Source organism: Microtus ochrogaster, chromosome 17, assembly GCF_000317375.1.
Source record: "Microtus ochrogaster isolate Prairie Vole_2 chromosome 17, MicOch1.0, whole genome shotgun sequence".
Classification (NCBI taxonomy): Eukaryota; Metazoa; Chordata; class Mammalia; order Rodentia; family Cricetidae; genus Microtus; species Microtus ochrogaster.
In genome coordinates this window covers 18,932,854-18,953,654 of record NC_022019.1, presented here as the reverse complement: position 1 = coordinate 18,953,654, position 20,801 = coordinate 18,932,854, and the positions used below count along the sequence as shown (strand labels likewise).

Genomic DNA, 20,801 nt, shown 5'->3' with positions numbered 1-20,801 from the left:
AAATGTCTTGTTATTTAATTTACCTTGGAGTTTTGCAATCTTCCTGTTGTTAATTCCCCTTTTGCCTTACAGCCCAAGACATCTGGTATCATGGCTTCTAGGCCTTCTCAAGAGTAAAAAGTTCATATGGAGGACTAGAAAGATGTCTCTGTGGTTCAGTGCACTCCCTGTTCATCCAGAGGATCTGAGATTCCCAGAGTGCACATGACACATAACCATCTAGTTCTAGGACATCTGTACATAGACATACATTCAGGCAAAGCAGCCATACACATAAAGGTACATAGACATAAACGTGCACATGCATTCAGGCAAAGCACCCATACACATAAAGTAATCTTTTTAAAAAGAATTGATTTGATTTGTCTGTTGGCTCTTCCTTGTTGGGCTTTCATTTACCCATTTATCAGCTAAAGTAGGTTAGCACTGAATTCAGGTTATATATCTGACATCCTCTCCCATTCGCTTTGCTCGTAGTTTATGCCTTCTTATGTTTGCCATCTTTCGCTGGCATTGCTTATTTTTAAAGAGTAACTTGAATGGAATAATTAATAGTTTCCAGTTTATGTGAGTTCAGATTTGTTGTCTTTTTCATTATGACTTGTAGGCTGGTTTGTTTGTTCTTAAGATTTTATTTTTATTTGTGCATATGCATCAGCATGTGTGTGTATATGTACATGTGCAGATACCCACAGAGGCCAGAAGAGAGTGTTGAGTCCCCTGGAGCTGAAGTTAAGGCGGTTGTGAGGTTATATGTGTGCTGGGAACTGACTTGGTTCCTGTAAAAGCAGCACCTGCTTTTAACCACTGATCTGTTCCTCCAAACTCAGACTTTTGGATTTTTTTCCAGTTTTAAAGTCTTCCCTTAATAACATAAGAGATGGTTGTAATTTCTTTTGATATACTAACTTCATAAAAGGTGATATGAAAATGTCTACATTTTCTCAATTTAGAGAGAGTTCAACTAAAAACAAGTTTATCTTTCCTTTGAGGTTTTGATAAAATTTCCTGGTAAAACCTAAAAGGGCTTTTCTTTGTGGGGCAGTTTTAAACTACTGATTCACATTTATTGATTTGTTTTGTTTTTTTGAGACAGGGTTTCTTTGTGTAGCCCTGGCTGTCCTGGAACTAGCTCTGTATGTAGACCAGGCTAGCCTCAGACCCATAAAGATCTGCCTGCCTCTGCCTCCTGAGTGCTGGGATTAAAAGTGTGTGCCACCACTGCCCGGCTCTGATTCAAATTTTTAACAGTGGCAAGATTACGTAAATTATATTATTTTTTTCATTGAGCTTTGATAATTTGTTTTTGTAGAATTTTTAAAATATAGTCTGTTTCTAATTTATTGACATAAACTTGTTTTTAGGTCCCCTGCTATCTTTTATATCTTTCATATTATGTTCCACTTTTAGTTCCTAACACTAATTAGCTCTTTCTTCTCTTTTTATCAACTTTAGTTGTGCTCGGTTATTTTAAATGATAGTTGTTAATCTTTGTTGATAATAAAACCATATATTTTATCTTTGTTTTCAGTTTTATTAAATTCTGCTAATAGATGTAATATTTTCTTTTTACATTATTTTAATATTTTGTGTGTCTTTTGTCTAAATTCTGCTTTCTTTCCTAGTAAGGTTATACACATCACTAGCCAAACCTCTGAAATTTGAAGTGCTTCAAAATCAAAGCTTTTTTTGTTGTTTTGGGGACTGAGTCAGCCTAAGAAGTCCTTCTGTCTCTGGGCTATTTCCCAGCCCAGTCCAAAATTTGTTACATCCAAACATGATGCTACCTCATGAATATCATAGTCAAAAAGATTCAACCAAAATGTTAATAAAATTACCTCAGTCTATGAGCATAAGGCATATTTGAAGCATCAGTGAATCCTGTACTTAAACTTTGGTTTTATTACCGATACCTCTCAGTGTGTGTGTGTGTGTGTGTGTGTGTGTGTGTGTGTGTGTGTGTGTGTGTGTGTGTAAGTGAATATTCCAAAAAAAAATCAAAAGCCAAGACACATCTATTCAATGTTAGAGGAATATTTAAGATCATACATTTTCCTATTTTTGTATGTGTGCATACAATATCAAAATTGGAAAGCAAGAATTTCAAAATGGAGTAAAGGATTTCATTCTATCTAAAGTTATTAAGTGCTTAACCGTGCCAAGTAACATAGTTTTGATATGTACTTGGAGAAAACATGCTTGCTGATGTTGTTATAATTCCATTTTCTCTCGTCCAGGACTCACCGTTATTTGATCTCATTAAGCAATCCAAGGACGGAGAAGGACCTGAGCAGCTTGAGTCTGCCTGTCCTCTCAGCCTGCCTCTCCAGAGCAACCACACGGCAGCAGACATGTGAGTAGAAACGCATTGCGTCACCCTTTCAGACTTTAGAGATACCTGACCGTAAGGGAAGTGCAGACCGTTATATAGAAATTGTAGGACTGGAGTTTTGCATAAGACATTGTTTTTTTCTTTGAGAAGAATGTAAGATACATGACCTAAATAAGCTCATAGAAAGAATTACAAGGCTGCTGAATCACATGGACTTGGTGTAATGGGGAATTTTTCATCACAGACATGGTGCCATTTTAGATAGGCTTTAATGATTAGACATGATATCAACATGAAAATTGGAAAAGCAAGAGAAAATGCCCCACAAGTCAGAACTGGCCTGCATATATAACAGCCAGAAAGCAGGAAACATTGTTTCAGAGAGTATCTATCAGACCATTTGGGGTGAGGTATAGCATAAGTATAGGGAGTAGTGTGGAATATTGCACATTGTTAGTGTGGGTCATGATGAGAGAAGAAACCACTAACTAATATTTATTGGGGGGTCTCTATATTTTGTGCATTTGCATAAGTACTTAAGATTCCTATTTTTCATTAAGTGTCTAGCCCGGGCCTGCAAGGTAGAAGATGGTGCATGAGCAGCAGTTATCTGTAAAATGGGAATGAGGGAAGTAAGGTAAACAGAAATGAACCAAGTAGTCTGCCAACACCCATGTTTTTTCAATCCTTTCAAGTTTGAAGACTTTTTTCAATCCAGCTACTGCCTTTCATGGAAATGTGCGTAATGTTTCTACCAGATTCTGTAGAAATACAGAATTCCACAATTAACATAGGGACCATTTCCATAGGAACTTCTATTTAAGTATTTCTAGCTCACAGAGACATTGCATTCATGTATGAGTTTGATTGCTAAGTAATATTCACATAAGTCAGCTTTATATTTTCCTTTAAGTCAGTAAAACGTTATCTGGTAAGTGCTAGGTTAACAGTGCCAGTTACTGGTAAGTTAGATGCTTGGTCCTTCTTCCTCGTAGGGCTTTGCATCTTGGAGGAAGGAAGCAGTGAACAAATAAACTCCCATAAGTCCATTTAGTCTTAGTGCTGTAAGTGAAACAAATGGAGTGTCATGAAGGAGAGACAGAGAAGTGACAGGATTTCAAGAGGCTTCCCTTTTCTGATGAAGTGATATTTTCACTAGAGACCTGAAAGGCAACTGAATGCCAACCAGGCAAAGGTCGTCTTGTTTGGGGAAATTGATGAAATTGGAGACTAGAAAGAAGCCTAAGGTAGATGGGTCCTAGTCAGTGTAGTAAAGGTAAGGTAGAAGGGGCATTAGGGTCTCTAAGTCCCTATGGGCTATACGGAGTTTATAAAGGTAGTGGGCAACCATTCAGACACAGATGCAATTGTGTATAATTTGTATTAAGAGACTATTCTGGGTGGTATTTGAAATACATTTAGATTTGAGGGCTAGAAAATGTCAAGATGAGAAAATGGAGAAAAAGGTTTGAAGACTTTAAGTATCTCAAATGAGGGGTAAGGGTGACTTGGTCTGACATAAGCATTAAAGATAGAAATGAAAGGTCTGAAATGTATTTTACGATAAAAATAACGGGTTTTGCATTGATTTGATTTACAGCATATATGAAGAATCAGATAAATGGAGACACTTAAAAATTTTATTCCTAGGCTTTTTACTTTTAAACACTAGATGCTTTGTAGTGAAATTTGTTTGAGATGGGAAAAACTGGGTGAAGGAACCCAGAGTTCTGCTTTAGCCTTTGAAGGTTTGAGATTCAAGTAGTACTATCCATTTCAAAACTAGATAGTTTTATCTGGCACTCAAGGGAGACCTGATTTTGTACAAGTTAAGTACAGTTTGTGAACTAAAGGGAACTCTGGGAGATTGAAGTTTGAAAGGTAGCAGCATATTTTTCCTGTTAAGCTAACTTTCCCAGCTTGTATTTAAATAGCTAACTCATGGAATATTTTTTGGGGGGGTGGTTTTCGAGACGGTTTTTCTGTAGCTTTGGATTCTGCCTTGGAACTAGCTCTTGTAGACCAGGCTGGCCTCGAACTCACAGAGATCCTCCTTCCTCTGCCTCCCGAGTGCAGAGATTAAAGGCATGCACCACCACCCTGCTAATTTATGGAATTTGGTATACAGTATTAGATCAAATAGGTAAAATGTGTCTGAGTACAGGTATATAATTGAACACAACTCACATGTGCATGTGTGTGTGTGAGAGAGAAATGAAGACTTAATCTTTGTATATCTCTAGGTATCTTTCTCCTCTAAGATCTCCAAAGAAAAGAAGCTCAACTGCACGTGTCAATTCTGCTGCAAATACAGAGACACAAGCAGCCTCAACCTTCCATACTCAGAAGCCATTGAAATCTACCTCCCTTTCCCTGTTTTACAAAAAAGGTTAGTAGAAGATTACTTTCAAGAGCACGGACTCTGGACCAAGGCTTACTGGGTTGAGTCATGGCTGCAGTACTACAATCTGTGACCCTGAGCACCTCACTTAATATCTTCATGCCTCGGTTTCTTCACTTACAAAATGAAAAAAAGAAATAATCTGCCCTTTAAGAATATTACCTTATTGGGGATTAGGGGATAATTAGTAAATATAAAATGCTTTCAGTAGTAAGTACTAAGAAAATGTTACATTAGTGTTATTGTCTCCGTTGTGTCTTAACTTAGTATTTGGAAATACGCAAATACTATTTTGCTTTTCAAATGTTTGTCTAGAGTTGAGATAATGTAGTGTAGTACTACCCATTACAGACATATTTCTTGGATATTCAGGACATTTAAGAAGTCCACTAATCAGGTTATAAACATTCTGTGGTTGTGTGCAAGCTTAGTAGAATAGCAAGGTCCACCTTGCAAATCTTTGCTGTATATGCATAGGAAAGTCTTCACATACTTGAAGCTCTTTGCCAGAGTGAAAGGCCCGATTCCTTTGTGATAAGGCTTACCTCGATTTTATTCAAGTTACAAATATCCTGAGTAGTAAGATTTGGCCTTGAGTTGAATATAGGAATTTTCAAAGGGCAGTTTCTAACCAATAAAATCCAGCCAGAAAGTTGTATAGATGAGGAAATTGGGGATAGCACCTAGATCTCCTCATTCAGAAATCAACATTAAGACCATAGGTCCTTCATTTTAACAATGCCTTGTCGTGTCTGACATAGAGTAAAGTTTCAAACCTTTGGGGATAAATTATTAGCTTTGAAAAGGTCTGTTTACACTGTGCAAATCTTTAAAGGAACATTTTGAACCACGAATCTTTACATGGAAAGTAAATGGATAAAAATACAAATTCCTTCTCTCCAAAGTCATAAACTAAGCTTCTCTTCAGTGTTATGTTGCACTGATACAGTTCACAGTTTTCAAGAGTATGCACCATTGGTATTTATGGAGATATGCATGGAATGATTTTTTTCTCTCTTAAGATTGAAAAAAGAATAATCATTTGCAATTCCATTATTTTAAAAATAATCTAATATTGTTAATGGAAATTTTCAACATCTGTGCTGAGTGATTACCTACAGAGCCAAAACATTTTATTTGGTTTACCTAGTTTCACAATATCATATGACCTTTCCTCTCTGCCTTGGTTTCATAATATAATAGCCAATTCAGCAAGTATGATTGAGCCTTGTGTATATAACACTACTAATGCTAGGAATCATTTATTCATAAGGAAATTAGTCTTAGAGGCTAGGTTATTGTTAAAAATGCTGCTTATAATATTATAAAGGAATTTAATGTTTAAAAAAATCCACTCATATTGAAAATGAACAGTAAACAGGCTTCATTCCCTTATTCTGCAGTATACCGTCTAGCATATCTCCGACTAAATACACTATGTGCACGCCTTCTGTCTGATCATCCAGACCTAGAGCATATTATCTGGACTCTGTTTCAGCATACACTGCAAAATGAGTATGAGCTCATGAAAGACCGGCATTTGGACCAGGTAAGGAAGTTAATCACTTTACCATCATTTCTTTCTACTACTGTTAACTGTGTGCTGATTTCCCATGTAAAGATTAAATTCAAGTGAACAACTGCATTAGTTTAGTAATCTGTATCGTCACTTGTTGGATACCATTTATATTTTTTGTTATTCTTCTTACAAATATGAGCTTCATATTTTATATGTATATTTTAATTAAGACAGACATTATGTACTTAAAAATTGCCAAGTAACCCATTTAGCATAAGCCTTTTCTGTATTGTGATAAGCTAGATTTGTTTTCAGTGGGGAAATAACATGAGCCAGAAACCAGCTGGTCTAACCAGTAGTGGTGACATATGCCTGTAATCACCACTATTCTCAAGAGACTGAGGCTGAAGACTCACAAATAGACTGCCAGTACTATGTGACAGTTCAAGGCCGTCTGGGACAACTTAGTAAAAGTAGTAAAAAGGCTGGTGATGTAGCTCAGTGGTGAAGGATTTGCATATTGTACATAAAGTGCTGGTGACATAATCCTAGTAAATCAAAAGGAAAAAAAAGAGGAGGAGGAGGAAGAAGAAGAAAAGAAGAGGAAGAAGAAAAAGGAATCAGGAATCCAAAACAGGAAGGGGGGAGGGAGGAGGGAAAGGGAAGGTGGACTTATAGAAAGATCCTTCATAGCTTCCTTTCTTTTTTTAAAGGGGATAAGAACAACATTTGGAGGGGTGACTAACAGCGTATTAATGTAATTCATATTCCACTCAAAGCATATATGTAAAATGTATAATTCAGTGGTTTTAGTGTTTTTCTAGAGTTGCCCAGCTACCACCACAATCTAGGTTGTATGATAAATATTTATTTTTTTGAGGAATGGCTGGGTTATTTTCCAAAATGGCTATACCACTTTGTGTTCTATTTTAAATGTTTTTTATTATTATAATTATGTGTTTATGTGTATTTCTAGGTGTGGGTATGTGTTTGCAGTGCCTGTGGGGGCCAGAGGCCCTGGGCATGGGGTTACAGGCAAGTGTAGCCGATCACTAATAATATTGAACATCTTCTATAGAGAAGTGTGTGTTAAGATCACACTAGCCAGGCATGATAGCTGACGTCTTTAATCCCAGCACTAGGGAGGCAGAGACAGGTAGATGTCTGAGTTCTAGGCTAGTCTGGCCTATGGAATAAGTTCAACACTGTCTCCAAAAATCAAAAACAAAACAAAAAAAGAAACAGAAACAACCTTTCTCAATAGACATGGTGTTGCAAGGTCAGCCTCAAACTCATGGAGATGGGTCCAATCTTCCTCCTGAGTGCTGGGATTAAAGGAATGAACCACCACACCAGGCTGCAGGGATTTTTTTTTAAATATATATATTCTGCTTATATGTTTCCCTGTGAGATTCATGGTCCACAAATGTTTTACCCTCTTGAGTTGTTTCACTTTCTTTAAGTTTTACTTCTCATGACATTCAGTTTACTTTTTTCTTTTGTTACTGGTACTTTGTTGTTATCCAAACAAAAACATTGTGAAGTTTGAAGTCATTAAGACATCCCTTTTCTCCAAGAGTTTTTGTTTGTTTGTTGTTGTTTTGGTTTGGTTTTGGTTTTTCAAGACAAAGTTTCTCTATGTAGCTTTGGATCCTATCTGTCCTAAAACTTGCTCTGTAGACCGACCAGGCTGTCCTCGAACTCACAGAGAGCTGTCTGCCTCTACCACCCAAATGCTGGGATTAAAGGTGTGCCCCACTCAGCTTCCCCAAGAGTTTTATACTCTCAGATTTTACTTGTAAATGTCAATCCACTTTGAATTGGTTTCACACATAGTGTACAGTAGGGAATCTATCTACTTCATTTAGGTGCTGGGAAAAACTAGTTATTCTAACGCCATTTCCTCTCCCATTTTCTTCCTCTTTCCCCTCTTTGTTTCCTGATGTTAGGAGTTTAACAGAGCCTCTTACTTAGTGGTTAAGCACTCCACTGAGCGCTCCCCACCCCCATTTCATGAAATGCCTCTTCTTTTTTCTTACTTTTCTGTTGACAGCTTTTGAAATTTATTGATTTTTAGATGTACATATGTATACTTCTGAAAGTCTCAATTCTTTTTGTTGCACAGCTATTCTGCTGAAAATACAGTCTTTGTCACTATAGCATTCTGATTTTTGTAGTAGAGGGACATGACTGTATTTCATTCTCTTTTCAAGATCAGTTTAACTGGCCTGAAACTTACATTTCCCTATGAATTTTAGGACTGACTTGTCACTTTCTCTGAAGATTTTGAAAGAAATTTCATTGAATAATACGTCAGTTTGAGGGGCTATTTGCCACCTTAACACAGAGTCTTCAGTCGGTGCATATGTGATATTCTTCTACTCTTTTAGGTTTTAATAATGTTTTATAGTTTTTAGAATGCAAATCTGACACTTATTTTATTAAATATATTCCTAAGTATTTTTTCTTTTCAATAATAAAGGAAATGATTTTTATTTCATCTTGGGCCATTTAGTTGCCTTATGTGCATTGTTCTGTGTGGTTTTGGTATCAGCAAAATTGACCCCACAAAATTAGTTGGGAACTAATAATTTCAGAGGAATTTTTGAAGAAATTATTGATAGCGAGTCTTCTGGAAATTTCACTGAATTCATCACTGAAGCCTCGTGGGCATGGGCTTTTGTTTGTGAATACTTACTATTTAATAATTCAGAATTAGGTTTTCTTTTTTTAATTTTTTTTTTTAGTCAGGGTTGGCAGTTTGCATAGTTTGAGGAACTTTTCTGTTTCATCTTGGTTATTTTATCGGTACATAATTTTTCATAATATTCTCATATAAATCCTCTTGTTTCCATAAAGATTGATAATGTTCCCAACAAGAATGATAATTTAAGCAAAAATTTATAGAAGGATTAGTTTACATATATTTGGATGTATAAGTTGCAGCACATTGGGTTTTTAAATAGATATTTATGGTTTTATGTTCCTACTACTTTCTACACCAGTCAAATACCTAGAGAAATATTCCATTTGCAACTCAGATTTTTATGCGTGATATTTTAAATGTTAAAATAGAAGAAAAATATCAATTGGGACACTACTTCATGAATGGCATTCTTAGTATGGGGCTCAATCGTAAGCCACTGAGCAAGAGATAGTGAGTACGAATCCTTGGTCACAGCAGACATGAGCAAAATGTCGCAAAAATGATGAATACTAAATTAGGCAAAAAAGCTCATTCAAATTTGAAAAAATGATATTTAAAGCCACAGAGAATCATTTTTAAATCTTAGTTTGCATTTAAAATAGCTTTATTGAAAGATACCATATAGGAAATCCTTTTATCATAGGGATATAGCCTAATGAAAATTCAACAACAGAATTAATCCAACCCATATTCAGATCACATCAGAACATGGTCAACAGTTTAGGGTCTCTGTCACCTGCACGTCCTTACACACCAAAATATTACGTGTTATTTCATGGAATAGGTTGAGACCTTTTCACACAACCTTTTAAAAAAGTACAAGCCATATGATTATCTTGTTCTAGTTTCAACACTTTTGATAAAGATTAAAGAGCCAGAGCTAAAGTTAGGGTAATTTAATAAACTGGATAGTCAGTCCTGAGTAATTGAGTTAGCTGCTTGCATTTTGTTTTGTAAATACAGATGTTTTGGTTAAACACTTTTCATAGACTTTCAAACTGAGCTCAGAATAGGGGAGGAATTTAGGAGAAATTAAATATCTTTCTTTTAAGGCCAAAAGGAAGCTAATAATACTTTTAAAAGCAGTGATATAATAAAGTTCTGAGTGTGTCTGTCACATTTCCTTCCTAGATTATGATGTGCTCTATGTATGGCATCTGCAAAGTGAAGAACATAGATCTCAAATTCAAAATCATCGTAACTGCATACAAGGATCTTCCTCATGCTGCCCAGGAGGTAGGTAATCTCTCATGGTAAGACTTTGAAAATAAATCAGTATTCATAATTGATTTCAGTTGTTTATTAGAGATCATATATTTTGATTTAATTTTATAATATTGGTCAATTATTTGCAACTAAAGTGGAATTAGAAAACTATGAAAAACTATGAACTCTAAATTCATACTTGAAATTCATAAATAAAACTATACTTGTATGTAATAATAACCAGGATATTTTAAAATGAACTTTGTAGTATATTAATTTTTATTTTTCCACTGGCAAAGACAGTATAAGTGAATCCTTATTAAGACATATAAGATTTTCCATTGTAAGCCCATTTTGTGTCTATAGTTTTCTCTCCCACAGAGAGGTCATCATGGTAAAACACACTTAGTATGACACACATTTCACACAGTCCTGGAGTGCAGCAGGGAGTCCTGAGTTATTGCTTCAATCTGTCACTGAATTTTTGAAAGTGATATCTTTTTCTTTGTATATTTTGAGTTGTCTTCTAAATCTAGTTATATAAGTTGTATAACAGATTTATCCTGTAAAATTTCTTTAGTTTTACCGAATTAAAACTTACATAAGTTGGGCATAGTGGCCCAGGTCTATAATCCCTATTAGAATGCTAAGTGAGAAAGAGGTACCACGAGTATGGAATTGCATAGCTAGACCCTACTAGTAAATAAATAAAGTAAAATTGAGTTGCAAAAAGTGTTGCTATTAAATGTCTGCTTCTTGTAAAGGAGCGGTGCACACATCCTAAACCCTTTAGACGGGAGGGTTGCTAAGGCCAGTGAATGCTGTCTACATACTGGGGGCTGTAGTGTTGGCTTTGGTCAGCACAGCTTATCTAGCTCTCTTGAGGGATGGCAAGCTTTCTCTCTGTGGCTGTCAGGCCCTTTCTCTGGATCACCTTGGTGACATTTCACTTTGAATAGTGCATCTATAATCTAAATCTAAAGAAGCCTAGATTATTGTTTTCTTTATAAAATGTGGGGTGTTTTATACAACTATGTACAGCTTTTTAAAGAAAATTTAAAGAGAAGAGTTCTTAAATTCATGTAACATGATTTTTTTTATTATTATTTTTTCCTCAGACCTTTAAGCGTGTTTTGATCAGAGAAGAGGAGTTTGATTCCATTATAGTATTCTATAACTCGGTTTTCATGCAGAGACTTAAAACAAATATTTTACAGTATGCCTCCACCAGGGTATGTTGAAGTAGTCTTTAATTGGAGAACTCTAATGACAAAATAATGGATCCCCACCAAACATTAGATCAATTATCTTTTTCTTTCTCCCCTTTTGTTATGTCTCTAGCCTCCTACCTTGTCACCAATACCTCACATTCCTCGAAGCCCTTACAAGTTTTCTAATTCACCCTTACGGATTCCTGGAGGTAACATCTATATATCACCCCTAAAGAGTCCTTATAAAATTTCAGAAGGTCTGCCAACACCCACAAAAATGACTCCAAGATCAAGGTTGGTGTTTCCTTTTTAAGGGAATGCTGAAAAAAAAAAAAAATAACGCTTACTTTCATTTGGTTTAAGCATAAAAATGTAAACCTTTCTTTTTTAAAAATGGGCTAGGCTGTTGGGTATCTAATTTCCTTATGTACATTAAGTAAATGTATGAAAAGAATTTGGGGAGAAAGAAAATGTGTTTACCTTGATGAGCTTGCCCAGCTTCTGAGGTCTCTTCTATACAAAGTTTGAGAACAAATATTTATGTGTGCCTCAAAAGACTAATAGTTTCTTTTTGTTTTTTTGTTTGTTTTGGGAGGGGTTGGGATAAAGTTTCTTTGTGCAACAGTTTTGACTGTCAAGGAATTCGCTCTGTAGACCAAGCTGGCCTTGAACTCAAAGACACACCTGCCTCTGCACCCCTCGTGCTGGAATTAAAGGCACGTGCCACCATCCCCCAACTAAAACACTAATAGTTTTATAAGCCATCTAAATAGATGATTTTAGCTTAACTCTATATCTGTCTATCTATATACATCTGTCTGTCTGTCTGTCTGTCTGTCTGTCTAAAGCAGGGTCTCAACTATGTAGCCCGTGGCTGGCCTGGAACTTGCTATGTAGACCATGCAGGCTACATATTGAGATCCACCTGCCTCTACTTCTGAGTACTGTAATTTTATTCTAAATTTTCTGTAAGCTCTATGGATCTTAGTATTATTGTTTTTTGATTTTGACCTGCTTGCCCACATTCATACACACACAGATCATATACACGCAAAGTAATAATTTTTTTAAAATGAAGATGTCTTATTAAGTACAGATTACTGTCAATTAAGAAAATCTACGTTTCTTAATTCTGTTGGTAGATTTCTTATATTACACTGGGCATTTCTGTTTCAGAAGGTCTCTGTGGCTCAGCAAAATGAATGTGAAACTGTTTAAAATTCTCAGATGAAAGATTTTGTACAATGACAAATCAAATCTCTGGCTTTGAAGTTCTTCATTTGACTAATTATGTGTTATCATGGGCTGTTTGAAATTGGCTTAATGTTTATAAAGTAGGAGGCCAATTAACTAGTGTAATTAATGCAGTTTCATCAGAAATTCTCAGTATATGTAGTTTATACCTGGTGGGCCAGAGAAACAAATGGGGAGAAAAGGGCTCTATTCGCGTTTTAGGAAATGCCTGTGTACATTCAGTTACACGAGTAATGCACGCTTGTGATTAAAATTTCAAACTCTGTAGAAAAATACCAAGTTAAAAAATAACTGGAAATGTAATGGAAGGGTGTGTGTCTGTATTCCTATGTGCATACTTACCCTTTTTCCTCTTTGAAGCTAGAGCTTTCAGTATGTAGCCCAGGATAGCCTCAAATGCACAGCAGTCTTACTGCTTCAGCCTCCTACGTACTACCACCAGGCCCAGCATGCTTTGTTGTGAGCACCCTAATTGGTAAATCACTGCTGAGGCTCTAGAGAATTGCAGCAGTATGTTCATACAGCATATTAGGTATTCTGATCAATCAGATCTCATGGAAGGGTGTCAGTTATCAAGGAAATGGAAGACTGTAAAGTCTACAGAGCTACCAGTTCCATGTGTATGTTTTAAAATCTTTATTGGCCTACATAAAGAAATACTTTTCCAACTTCCTTATCAAAAATAAACTATAATTGAGTCTGGTCACATAAACCTCAGTTGCATAGGAGGCTGAAGACAGTATCATAAGTTCAGGACCTGCAGGGTAACTCAGTGAAACCTTGTCAAAAGAAGGTTTAGGATATAGCTTGGTGATCGAGCACTAGCCTAACATATACAAGTGCCCAGTTTCAACCCCGTGTAATTAGAAACAAAACTAAACCATAAATGATATGGTTGAAATGACAGCAACTAGAATAATAAGGATCTCTAATTATAGAACACCTAAAAAGTGACTTTTACTACATACCAATAAAAACCCTAATTAAAGTCTGATTATTACTTTATAAGCATACATTTTTAAAATTATATTTATTGGGGGGAGTGGGGCTCGCATGCCATGGCACACACGTGCTCAGAGGATAGCTTTGTAGAGTCTGTTCTCTCGGTTCACCTTGATGTGTGGGTTTTGGCGATGGAATTCAGGTTGCCAGATATGTGTAGCAAGTGCCTATACCTGCTGAGCCATCTCACCAGATCTTAATTTTTAAACTAGTATTGTTGTTGTTTTGTTTTGTTTTGTTTTATATTTATTTACCTGGGAGCTTTGCATGCTACTATGCACGTGTTGGGTTAGAACACAACTTGTTGGAGTAATCCTCTCTGCCATGAATTTCAGGGACTGAATTCAAGTCACCAGGCCTGGCTGCAAGTACTGTTACCTGCTGAGCCATCTTATTGATCTTTTAAATTTTATTTATTGACTTAGAAGTTTGTATCTGATGTAACTTAAATTAGAATGAGATTACATTTGTTGATTTATGAAGAACTAAGTAATGATAATCTTAAAACTTTTTAAAAAATGTGGGCCATGATAGAATTATGCCCCACAAACCTAGAGTTATTATTGCAGTCTAAGAGGTCTGGGGGTATAGTTCGATGGTAGAATGCATGACTAGTGTATTTGAAGCTTTGGGTTTGATCCTCAACCCCATAAAGAAACAAACGAACACCTGGCTCGTCATGCTTTGGTCACACTAGCACTAGTACAGCGATCCCTAACGGATAGAAGGTGTCAGTGGTCTCAGAAACCTTGGTTCGCGGTGGTTGAGAATGATGTGTCTATGCTCATCTCTACACATCTGCACAGTTTGTGTCTGGTTTTCACGACTAACTCACGTTTTATCTTAACTTGACAGAATCTTGGTCTCAATTGGTGAATCATTTGGGGTGAGTATTTCTTTCTATGAAAACTGGTGTCATGGGATGTTATATAAAATGTATTGGGCACTGTGATGCAAGTGCTATGTGCCCCTGCATCTCCCTCCCTTTACTTGGTGGTTTGTTGTTGGACATCCGTATATGAACATCAGTGGCTTATACTGCAGCTAGAAAGGAATGGAAGATTGCTGTAATCTGAGCGTATAGATACAATTGCCCGATACATTCTCTAGTCATATTGTATAAAATTGAGAGAGCCATCTGTGATTTATTTTTAAATCAGGTTTAACTTTGAATAATATTCATAGCTGGTACACTTCCAAGATGTTTTCTAAACATTTCTCTGAGATTATATAAAATACATGTAAATGGTCATATGTATACATATATAAAGTGTTTTATGTTCACAGTACTCCTAAAGTGAAATGTGTATTCTCCAACCCTATACATAGCTGGTGTCACCCAGTTCAGTTCAGTTTGACTTGATTACCCAGTTGTCTTTGGATCCCACAGGTTCCAGGGCTAAGGTCATTACCTTCTCCCAGATGCCAGTCACAAGTGGCAAGTTCCTGGGTGACACCTTGTTAACTATTCATATCGGCTAAAAGTCAGAGGATCCTTGTAACATCTTTCTGGTTTGACCATTTGTTAGAATATTTGCAAAATTCTGGAAAATGGTTTACTGACCATTAACAGTTTATTACAAAAGATACAGATGAAAAGACATATAGGGTAATGACCACTGGGGTCCTTAACCTCTTCCTGTGGAGTTAGCAGCTCAAGAGCTATCCCAGTCCTGATGCTGAAGGATTTTATTTTGTACAGATAGTTGATTAATTAAATCTCTACCCACTTTCCACGTCCTAAAGGTTAGGAACTGTGGTTGAAAATTACCAGTTTCTAACCACAGCTTGTCTTTCTGACACTCTGACCTCATGCTGATGCTATCTAGGGGCCCATCAGGGTTCTCTCTATTAGAACAAAGGATGGCCTGTCATCCTTATCATTCAGGAAGTTCCAAGGGTTTTAGGAACAGGAAGACAAAGGCCACATGGTACCACGTATATGCATATAATCTCATCTAAATGTTTACACAAGTTTCTAAAGTCAGTAATTTAGGATTTGAAATGAAGTACTCTGAAGTGAGGCACCCATCCACGCGTTAGCAGCTTGTCTCTAGCTACTGGTCTCCTTCCACACACTTAATGCTCTAATGCTCGCTCATTCACTTATTCTCTCCACTCCACTTGCCCACGCCCTTCTTCCCTTCCTCTCAGTGCTAGTCTTTCTCTGATAAGCAAGGAACTGAGATAGTGCGATCGATGGTGCAGAGCATAGAGGTACTTGCGGCATAAACCTCGTGGTCTGAGTTTGATGCCTAGAACCCACATAAAAGGTGGAAGGAGAAAACTGACCCCAAAAGTTTGTCCTCTGACCTTGGCATGTGCACCATGGTACACATGCTCACATTCACACTCATCATGTGTAATAATAGATAAAATTTTGGTTTTAAATAATTGGTTTCATGATGAGCCATCACAATTATATATATATTATATAATATAATATAATATAAAATATATATATCTGTAATCTCAACACTTGAAAGACAGGTATATATATATATATATCTGTAATCTCAACACTTGAAAGACAGGTGGGAGGATTAAGAATTTGTGACTGCTCACAAATGGAAAACAATTCTTTTTAATGAAGTCTCTTTGGGGCTATAAACCACACTTAAGGGCAGGTCCCATGCTCAGCTGTAGATGACTCACACAAAACGAAGTTCTCTGTCTTCTTGAGGTTTTGATGGGGCTCCTTTTTTCTTTAAACGTTATAGGTCCTTTGTGTATATATTACAGCTTTCATTTTTGTGTTTTTAGGGGATTCTTATGTGTACAAACATGTGTGTCTCTGCATCCACATGTACCTTGTGCATTTTCTTTGGCTCTTTTCTTCTGTTTGTTTTGTCCTATCTTAGTTTGCTTTATCTTATTTAAATTATTATTATTATTATTTAGATGCATATTTGTTTTATAACAAGAAACAAAAATGACATGAATTCTAATGGAAGAGAAAATGGGAGAAATTAGAGAAGTTGGGGGAGGTGAAACTGATGAAAATATATTGTATAAACAATATCTATTTTCAGTAAAATAAAAACATTTTAAAGGAGTGGCTAACCCGGGCTTCACGGTGATTTGTAGGCCAGCATGGGCTCCATAGCAACAGTATTGTTTTAGGGGAAAACAAAGGAGAGAAGAGACAGAGAGGACAAGTGTGTGCACACATGAAAGCATACTGCAGAGCAGTGGTTCTCAACCTTCCTAACGCTTTGACCCTTTAGTACAGTTCCTCATGTTGTGCTGACTCCCATCCATAAGTTGTTTCTGTTGCTACTTCATAATTGTAATTTTGCTACTGTTATGAACTGTAAATTAAATGTTTTTGGAGATAGACATTTGCCAGAAGGGTGGGTGACAACCCACGGGTTGAGAACCACTGCTGTAGAGGTAGGCTGAAGTTTGCATGCTAAATGAAGTGTAAAAGTCAACTTTCCAAATACTCAGTGCTGTGACATCTGGTTCAAGATGGGCTACAGCTGCCAGCTTCACAAAGGAGCTGTGGAGTCATGCAAATACAGCTGGAGCTAGGCAGGTGTGTGACAGAGTCATCAGACTTGCTTAGTACAAACTGTAAAAATAAAGGAGAAAATGTCTATTCGTCCAGATATTAATAGAGCCATGAGATTAGGTTTCTGCCATGCTGGTATGTACTCTAAATATATTTTCATTAAATGAAACTTATCCTATCCAGTGCACCCATCAGATCACATTTAACCTGTGTATGAAAGTCTGACTTCATTTGTTGACTCAAGTAACATGTAATATATATATATATATATATATCTGAGACAGTCTTGAAAAGACAGCTGAGATGGGCTGTTTCCACACACTCATCTACTGGGTGAAGTCGTATGGTGTGCCCTGGCACTTCTTACCAAACTCACATCATGTCTAGTAATACTACCTGGACTAAAACTGTGAAGTCTTTGGCTATTCAAATTAAAAACCTTCATGAATTATCAACATTTCAACAAATGCCATTATCAGTGGTGATTTGTAGCACATCACCATATGATGTGTCAGCACACCACCTGTGGCCTTCCTTCTCACTATGCACTACTCTAAATCAAACCACGTATTTCCAGAACTCTAACTCAGCTCTGCTGCCTCTGTGAAAAAGTCCTGGTTTCATTGGGGGTGACTCCCAGCAAGGCCACAGGCCGAGCCAGTATTTGACAACACAGGGATGACAGAGAACCAGAGCTGCTTGACAAAGGTGGGAGGACTCAGGAGGAATGGCTGTGTAATGAAGGCAGAATTGGCACAGTTATGTTAATTTTTTAAAAAAAAATCTCATTTAGTCCAGTAAGACAGAGAATTAAAATTAAGAAATTCCTTCTGCCTGACTTTTGACATGCCTCAAAATAAAATTCACACCTGCTAACTTCAAAATGTTATTTAATGATTTTTAAATAAGAACTCTGTAAATTGTAGACATCTGAGAAGTTCCAGAAAATAAACCAGATGGTGTGTAATAGTGACCGAGTGCTCAAAAGAAGTGCTGAAGGTGGTAACCCTCCCAAGCCACTGAAAAAGCTGCGCTTTGACATCGAGGGAGCCGATGAAGCAGATGGGAGGTAGGAATCCTGGAGTGGGGCACAGAGGCAGGCTCAGCACTGTCCTGTCAGTGTTCTGTGTTGTGGGAACAGCCACAAACGAGTAGGTGTGGGCCAGGGTGATGCATGCCTTTAATCCTGGCACTCGGAAAGCAGAGACGTAGATCTCTATGAGTTCAAGGGCAGCCAGAGCTACATAGTGAGCCATTGTCTCAAGACAAAACAACATACTAAGTGTGAAGTGGTAGGATGGGAAGCACCATGGAAATCAGATGCCACCTGTGGAAATTCATGTCGACTCAGTTATTAGAAGTCTGCATGTGGTCTTACACAGCTGTTGATTTAACACTAAATTTAAAAATTCTTTCTCTTGAAAAATACTAAATATTGTGCTTTATAAGAACCATTAAAATGCATAAAATCATAAATTTGTGACATCTTTAATTTAGATAACTTGGAAACTTTTGAAATTAAATCAGAGCAATAGCATGAAATGTCATTGAAAGCAGATTTACTAGGAAGTTGCGTGAATGCTCTTGAAATATTTTTTTTTCATCTGCAGTAAACATCTCCCAGCAGACTCCAAATTCCAGCAGAAACTGGCAGAAATGAGTAAGTATTCTCTCCCTCACTCCGCATACAGGATCAAAGCAGCTGCTTTCATTGAAGAAAACTTTTTCACTCTGTGAAGGAATCCACCTGTTATTCCTTCAAATGGTAGAGTTATTTGTGCATTTAAAATACAGTTCAAACAAGAATATATATTTGCCTATTACATTGGTAGACTAAATGAAGGTTGTCGGCACACTTCCCAAGAGCCTTGAATAGTCTCACACGGATGCTGATCAATGCTTTAAAAAAATTATTTTTTTGAGATGTTATGCATGTATTAATGTATTTTGATCATATCTCCTCCACTGCCCATCTTTCCACCCCTCCCAGGCTATTCCCCTAAGATTGTACTTCCAACTTTATCTATTCCTTTTTATTATCTCCTGAGTCCAATTAGTGCTGCTGGTATTGCCTATGACTCTAGAGCTGTCCATAAAGCACAGACAAAACACCATGGGTTTGTTGAGCTCATTTCATCTGCAGAAATTGGGATAATTTAAAAGATTTTTATTAATGGAAATCAGAATTTTGAAAATGAAGATCAGGTCATTTTCCATATTTCAGTATGACAGGAATTTAGAATGTAAGGTCATGGGTTGTCACTGAGTGGCAGAGTGTTTGCTGCTTGGTGTGCACAGGTCTGGTGTCCTCAGTATTGCAATAGACACGTGTATACACACAATAAATCAATAAAGTGAGAAACCCATTTTTGAAATATTACAACAAATGAAATCTTAACCTAAGCTATTCTGAGACTATAAAAATTAAGTAGATGGAAGGAGGCAGTATTTGCTGTTTCTGGTTGTCTTAGCAATAACTGTGGTAGTGAGTGGTACAAGATCCAGTAATAGGCAAAGAAAGGAGTTTGAAAAAGAGTGAAAATATTTAGGGGCTGCTGGGGGGTAGTTCCAGTGAGTATGATAGGGACTTACAGCTGGGCTTTGGGGATGCCAGCTGTAATAGAAAGCCCACAGCAGAGCTGAACTTCTGGATGATTTTAAAAAGCCTTTTCCTTATGTGTGTTGTTTAAACCAAGGTTAAATATACCAAGCATTCAAAGTATTAGTTATATCCATTAATACATTTCTATTTTATCTTTTAAATTGTTGTGTCCCCCCCCCCAAGGTACATGTAAAACATGGAGCACTAATAACCAAATTCAAACCTTGGAATGCTTACAAGTATTTTTGGAGTCCACAAATGATGTGGGAGTGTCATATATCAATCTGTTGATTTCATTGGTTAAGCAATAAAGAAACTGCTTGGCCCTGATAGGTTAAAACATAGGTGGGAGGAGTAAACAGAACAGAATGCTGGGAAGAAGAGGAAGTGAGCTGAGAGAGACGCCATGCTCCCCTCTCCCTGGCGGACACGAGAGCTCTGCTCTCTGAGGCACACACGATGAAGCTCTGACCCAGGATGGACTTAGGCTAGAATCTTTCCCGGTAAGACTGATGCTACACAGATTATTAGAAATGGGCTAGTCCAGGTGCAAGAGTTAGCCGAGAAGAGTATAGATATAATGGGCCAAGCAGTGTTTAAATGAATACCATTTGTTTGTTGTTATTTTGGGGCATAAGCTAGCCCGCCGCTCCTATTACAACACACAAACGCATGTTACAAGGGGGCAGAGATGGGAAGATCAAAAGTTCAGGGTCATTCTGAGACAATGTGGATATTTGTGATTTGTTTTAGTGCTGGGTATTTAATGCAGAATCTATGTTCTAGCTGTTTGTATTTTTTTTAAATGAAGAATGTCTGCCTGTAAGTCAAGAATTTGTTGGATTTTGGTTAGATTTAATTATTCTTTTGTGTGTGTGTGTGTACGTACATGGATTCATAGGCAACTGTAAGCTCCAGGCTTGGGTGCTGGGAATGGGGAATATAAGAGCAGCGTGTACTTTTAACCACTGAACCGTCTTTCCAGCTCTAACAGCATAGCATGCCACCCTCCTACCTCCCTTTGGTGACTCTTCCTCTTCTCATTTGTTTCCC

At 37.0% G+C, this 20,801-nt stretch overlaps 1 protein-coding gene across 1 annotated transcript in view; it reads left to right on the top strand.

The window, feature by feature from the left end:
• The window catches only part of Rb1 (RB transcriptional corepressor 1), a 129,375-nt gene that overhangs the window by 105,119 nt on the left and 3,455 nt on the right, over positions 1–20,801 (top strand). The window contains exons 18-26 of the mRNA XM_026783172.1: positions 2,238–2,353; positions 4,576–4,721; positions 6,137–6,282; positions 10,091–10,195; positions 11,284–11,397; positions 11,507–11,670; positions 14,488–14,518; positions 18,073–18,215; positions 18,757–18,806. Coding sequence (XP_026638973.1) covers positions 2,238–2,353; positions 4,576–4,721; positions 6,137–6,282; positions 10,091–10,195; positions 11,284–11,397; positions 11,507–11,670; positions 14,488–14,518; positions 18,073–18,215; positions 18,757–18,806 — 1,015 coding nt within the window. The remainder of the gene's footprint in view (positions 1–2,237; positions 2,354–4,575; positions 4,722–6,136; positions 6,283–10,090; positions 10,196–11,283; positions 11,398–11,506; positions 11,671–14,487; positions 14,519–18,072; positions 18,216–18,756; positions 18,807–20,801) is intronic.